This window comes from Palaemon carinicauda, chromosome 4 (assembly GCF_036898095.1).
Source record: "Palaemon carinicauda isolate YSFRI2023 chromosome 4, ASM3689809v2, whole genome shotgun sequence".
Taxonomy (NCBI): Eukaryota; Metazoa; Arthropoda; class Malacostraca; order Decapoda; family Palaemonidae; genus Palaemon; species Palaemon carinicauda.
In genome coordinates, this window is record NC_090728.1 from 87,481,935 (window position 1) to 87,487,934 (window position 6,000).

At 51.6% G+C, this 6,000-nt stretch overlaps 1 protein-coding gene across 1 annotated transcript in view; it reads right to left on the bottom strand.

Annotated features, from left to right (window-relative positions):
- The window catches only part of garz (Sec7 domain-containing protein garz), a 329,166-nt gene that overhangs the window by 322,570 nt on the left and 596 nt on the right, over positions 1 to 6,000 (bottom strand). The window contains exon 2 of the mRNA XM_068371820.1: positions 5,855 to 6,000. This exon is cut by the window's right edge and continues 30 nt beyond it. Within this exon, the coding sequence (XP_068227921.1) occupies positions 5,855 to 6,000 (146 nt within the window). The remainder of the gene's footprint in view (positions 1 to 5,854) is intronic.

Consider the following 6,000-nt stretch of genomic DNA (forward strand, 5'->3'; position numbering starts at 1 on the left):
GTCCAGCAACCGTACTGCGTATAGTTGCAGCGGAGCTCTCAGGGACACCGAAAGGTTGACAGACAACCTGGTCTCGTTGAGAACCCTCCTCAACAGACAACAATGGTGGGAAGACGTAGGCGTCGATGCTGTCCCACCGTCACCGGAAAGCATCTTGCCAAAGAGTCTTGGGGTCTAAGACTGGGGGGAAGTACAGCGGAAGCTTGAAGTTCCAGGCTGTCGTGATCAGGTCCCCCAGGCCAGGACTTGCTGGTTACTAGAGCCAAAGACCCCCAGGTGCTCTCTATCTGTGAGGCTCTGCTCAGATTGTCGGAGAGAACATTCCTCTGCCCGGAATGAGCGAGCCAACAGCGGTATCGAGTGGACTTCGGATCATCTCGGTATCCCTACCGCAAGATGCGAAATTATGAAAATGTACCTCCCTGCTGGTTGGAATACGCCAGTACTATGGAGTTGTCGCGCACGGAGCGACTCGGCAGGATCTGTAGAAGGGCCAGACTACGGCCTCTAAGCCTACCTGAATGATGAGGAGGTACCCTTCAGGTCCTGACCATAGGCCTGAACCGGAACATGCCCCCCCCCCCCTTTTCTTTGACGAGTCCGAGAACAGCATCAAATGCGGAAAAAGGACGAGAATATCCACTCCTAGGCAAGAGGTTCCACAGGTCAACACCCATTGCAGGTCTAATCGTTCCGCTGGTCCCATAGGGGCCAGAAAGTCCGGTTAATCGTTGCTTTGATTCCACCGGAACTTGGGCCACCTAACAGGGAACTTACCCTGAGGCGCCCGTTCGGGACGTAGACGGGTCAATGAGGAAAGGAGACCCAGGAAACGTTCCAAGATAGGGCTGAAAGCTCTCCTTGACTGAGAAAAGGTTCTGCGACTCTCCTCAGCATCGCCACAGTCAACTGAAGGGAAGGCTCGGAGAAGGAGTCAATATCATGGCTAGATATTCCAGAAGTTGAGGCAGAAGTAGAGAAGGCCCCTAGCAAATTACCATGATCCCTCACTCTTGGTAAAGTCCCGGAAGCTTGTCCCGGTGTTGAAGAAGGTCGAACCCGAGACTACCGGAGTTGGCCAGACCTCCAAAAAGTGAAGGAGGCGGAAACCTGCTCCTGAGCGGCCATGAGGAAAGCAGGGAGAGTTCTCTGGTGAAAACCTGCGATGCTGCGGCGGGATCACCACACAGCATCTTAAGCAGGAACATCTGTAGTCTAGGCTGAATTCCAAGTGCTTCCTAGAAGATGGATGGAATGGGACCTGGAAGTACCCGTCCTTCCGATCCAGGGCATAAGGAGTCTTGCGGTCTCGTTACCAGTCTGATCGACTCTGCTGTTCCACGCTGGACGAAGTTTGTTCGACAAACTTGATCAGAGCTGAGAGGTCGACGACGGAACTCCCGTCTCAGATGCTTTCCTACAAGAAAGGATCGACTGAAGAAGCCGGGGAGGGGGGGGAGAAGCCGTCGACGACCCTATGGAGGACCTTCTCCTAAAGCATGGCTCCTTCTGCCCAACGGGCAAACCTCTTGCCGACCCATGGCATAGAGGCTCAGCAATACTGGATTCGCTGACAGTGGAGGAGAGATGTTAAGAGCGAGGCGCGATATCCTTGGCTGAACGCGGAGATCGTGCAGGAATCGGCATCGGGAAGCTGTTATCCGGACGAGTAACCTTAGGCATCCCCCCAGCATGAGACCTGCAAGGGGGGTTGCCAATCCTAGAGTTTGTGAACTCTGCCGCTCCCTCTAGGATTATGCCTCCCCAGAGGAACTTCCCGTCCTACCTGTCCCTGACAGGAGGGGACTGCTATTGTACACCTTGTCTTAGCTGCCGTAGCCGGTTCCGATAACCTAGGCTGACAAGGCCGAATGAAAAGGCGTCAGAGGCTCGCAGGGTCTGGAAGTAAGCGCCTTGGAGGAGTGAAAACGGAATTCGACTTCCTCCGCACAACAGCTGTCCATTTCTCTGTCCTTGGGCTCAAACAAGCTCTTCCCAAGGATGGAAGTGTGTCTGAGCTTGTTGACATCAACGGGTGGGACTCCAGAGAGGAAGCCCTCGGTCACTGCGTCTAGATGCTCCAACATCGAGTTTGCCCGCAAGTTCGAAACTTGGCGACGGAACGCAAAGGTGCTTGAGCCCAAGAGAAGGAAAGTACCCATGATCTTCCTGGAGCTTCCTTGTACAAAAACCTCGGGTCGCAACCGGGGAGGGAAAGGCCTGGTAAGCAGCTTCCACGAAATGGTGTAGAGGAAGGGCTAAACCAGTCACCCCCTGCCCGACGGAGAAATCTCGAAAGAAAAACTCCCTGGCAAGACCCTTCCAAGGAATGGTGAGGAGGTCGAAATCCGATAGTGCGCAGGCGAGCGATGACACGTAGGCGAGCGACGGAGCGTTGGTGAGCGATGGATTACTGGCAGGAATCGCTCTGGCGCTCGCGCGATGGAACACCGTTGGTTCGCGCGCGGGCAAACATGGGTGCGCATGTGCGCGGGCACGCGGGCGCGCATGTGCGTGGGCACGTGGGCGCGCAGCTGCGAGGGCGAGCGCAGGCGGGCGATGGCGCGTTGACGAGCGATGGCGCGTCTTGGCGAGCGATGGCCCGAACGGGAGTGAAGGCTTGTTGGCAAGCGATGGCGCGTTTGGCAAGCGATGGCGCGTTTGGCAAGCGATGGCGCAATGGCGCGTTGGCAAGGAATGGCGCGTTGGCAAGGAATGGCGCGTTGGCGAGCGGTGATGCGTTGAAAACGCTAGCGTGCAGGCGAAGAATCGCGCGGGCGCGTAGGAGATCGCTGACGCGTAAGAGACTAGAGAAGGTTGACGGTGAGAAGACGACAGGAAGACTTCTTGCCTGTACCCAGGTCTGATAGATCGTGGGCGAGAGGGCGAACGTTAGCGCGCATCGCGCTAATCAGAAGGCGCGCAGGTGCATCAGGAAGGAGAGCGTTGATGCGAGCTGCCAAGCAGGCGATCCTGGGCGTTCAGGTAAACTGTTGGCGCCCACTGGCGCGTAGCAGGAAAGGGCGCGCAGATGTGCGCTGGCGAACTGAAGAGAGCTGGCGCACAGAAGGACAGGTGAGCACTGGCGAGTAGGAAGATCTACGGCGAGACTCAGCTACCGGAGATCGTGGTCCACAGCAGGCGAGCGCTAGCGCTACTGCGAGCGGACGCGCAGGAGATCGTGGGCGCGCAGGAAAAAACCTGGCACTTAAGGGACTTACCCACACTGTGGAATAAGCCCCTTAGACCCGAAGGTACCGGTGCCCGTTGTAAACGGGGTGTGTTGGCGCCCACTGCGCATCTGCGTCCAGGAACGGAGATGAAGACTAGAAGATCTGGCAGGAGAAGCAGCAGCAATGGTCGGTACTCGTCGAGGAGGGTCCTCTGCGTATAACGTCGAACAAAGACGAAGACGACCTCGGACAGGTGCAACACCCTCCGACCTCCGAAGAGGAGTCTCTGAACATGACCTCCCCCGAGGGGAAGAGTCACTTGCAGGAGAGACCGTAGGCAACAGCTATCCCCAAAGGGAAACTGAGCCTTCAGCAACAACAGCAACAACAGCAGGAGGAGTCCTCTGAAGAGGAGTCTCTGTGGTGAACTCCCCCCCAGGGGAGAAGCACTCGCAGGAGAGACCGTGGGCTCAACTGCCCCCCGAAGGGGACAGAGGCTTCAGCAACAACAGCAGATGGAGGCCTCCGAAGAGGTGTCTCTGTGGTGCACTCCCCTTCGGGGGAGAAGCACTCGCGGGAGAGACCGTAGGGCTCAGCTGCCCCCCGAAGGGGATAGAGCCTTCAGCAACAACAGCAGATGGAGGCCTGCGAAGAGGAGTCTCTGTGGTGAACTCCCCCCCGGGGGAGAAGCACTCGCAGGAGAGACCGTAGGGCTCGGAAGCCCCCCGAAAGGGACTGCGCCTTCAACAACATCAGCAACAACAGCAGAAGAATCCTCCGAAGAGGAGTCTCTATGAGTGTCCTCCCTCGCGAACGTAAGAGGAACACTTCGTAGAAGAGATGGGTCAGAGCAATCCTCCGAGGAGGGGCTCCTGCAGTTGCTCAGCCCCTTGAGCGTAACTGCAGGTGCAACCGCTCTGCACCAAGAGCATAGTCACACGAAAAAGGGCAAGAGGAGTTCCCCCGAAGGGAAAAAAACTGAAGCCTGGACGGGAAAACTTCCCTCGGAAGGGAAGTTACCCACCCAAGGAGGCGAGCCTCCTGTGTTTTAAAATGAACTGGAGAGCTGTCAGTCGTCACGGGAGCACTTCCAGGAGAAGGAGACACGCCCCTGACGAGGATCTATAGGGGAGGCAGCAACAGCAGATTCCCAAGGCCCCAACAAGACAGCTCGCTTCATTGCCACATTACAGAAATGAAACTAGATCGTTAACTGTGAAAAATAAACAAAAATCAATAGTTAACATTCATTCCCCCGGGAAGACTCCGAAGAGGAATCCTGAGGGAAAAGAACACAAGAATTACACAACAGGCATGTGCCCTCAAAACCACTTGCACTCACGGAAGGAGAGTTGTAACAAATACAGAATTATAACAATTATAATTATGTAATTATGTAATTTAAATATGAATGTTCACTAAATGAAGAACGAAAACCCCGAAAGGAATCGTTCTACAAAAACTGAATAGTCAACAAATACAATTAGATTCATAAACTAATTGAAACAAAATGTACGGCGTAGCAACCCCACCCACACGGGAAGGAAGCTACTCAGACGTAGTAAAGGTAAAACGTAGTAAAGGGTGAACGACCTCAAGAGAGAGAGAGAGAGAGAGACCGTAGTCAAACTCGATCGCGACCCATTAAATTACACCATGGTGGCCTAACTGCCGAGGGCTCCACAGAGATATCGTACACTACACACACAGGCACGAACTCTGAAAAGGAAACTTACTGATTTCTATACTCAAATATATACATAAACACGAAAAAATTTGTGCATATATATTGAGTATAAGAAAAGTAAGTGATTACAGTAAGTAAAGACAAAACAAATAACGGCTGCCAAGCGAGGACGAAGACAGGCACGTCTGTCCATCGTTCGAGCCAAAAATGAAGTGAGACATTTCACTGGTGTGTGAGGGGGGGGAGGGGTAGCAAGCTACCCCTCCCCCTACCCCTGCTAACTAGCGCGGGGTAGTAAACCCTCGTTAAAATCCAATGGCTCGTCAATTTCAGCTACGCCGAAAGTAAACCCAATGTAAATAGCGTGGTTTGTATTTCGGTTACGGAACAAACAAATATCTAGCAAGACTTCAACTAAACGGGAGTTCAGCAAAAAGTGCACACTAAAATTGAGAGTGAGAACCCCTTTCATATCAACTTTATAGATTAAAATGCAGAAATAAACATTTTTAAGATGATGATGATAATGAAGTGCAGCCTAAAATCAAGTTATGATGATGATAATGGAGTGCACCCTAAAATAAAGTTTAAAATGGGTGTGTCTGATTCTTGACAAGATAACACTTCCATGAGTCCATTTTCTATAAATGACTTACACTAACCAATTATGGGTTTAATCTACTTTAAATTTATCATTTTTCACATTCCACTAAAGAATTCATTCTTTATAACAGACTTAAATGGATATCATATTGTTTTATGGTGAGAATCTTTATGTCTGATCTAATCAATAAAAACCACATACTTTGAAGCTTTGTTTACATCTTCACAAGTGAACAAGTAACTTCTCCAATTAGAAATTGATACTAATTACCATTTATTTTACATTTGAATGTCCTTGCCTCTACCACTGCACGTAACAAAGAATTATATATCAGATGCTCATAAATATGGAACAATACAATATTGAATAAATTGAGGCTGTGGGTATTACCTATTAACTGCAGCCAATGCACTCTTGGTGACTGGGCCAGTTGTGTCTTCAGAACGGATGATAGCCAGGAAAGGATCTAGAAACGTGTTTGGATCCAAGGTATCATCAGGACCTAAATAAGTAACAGTTGTTCGTAGCTCCTTGAG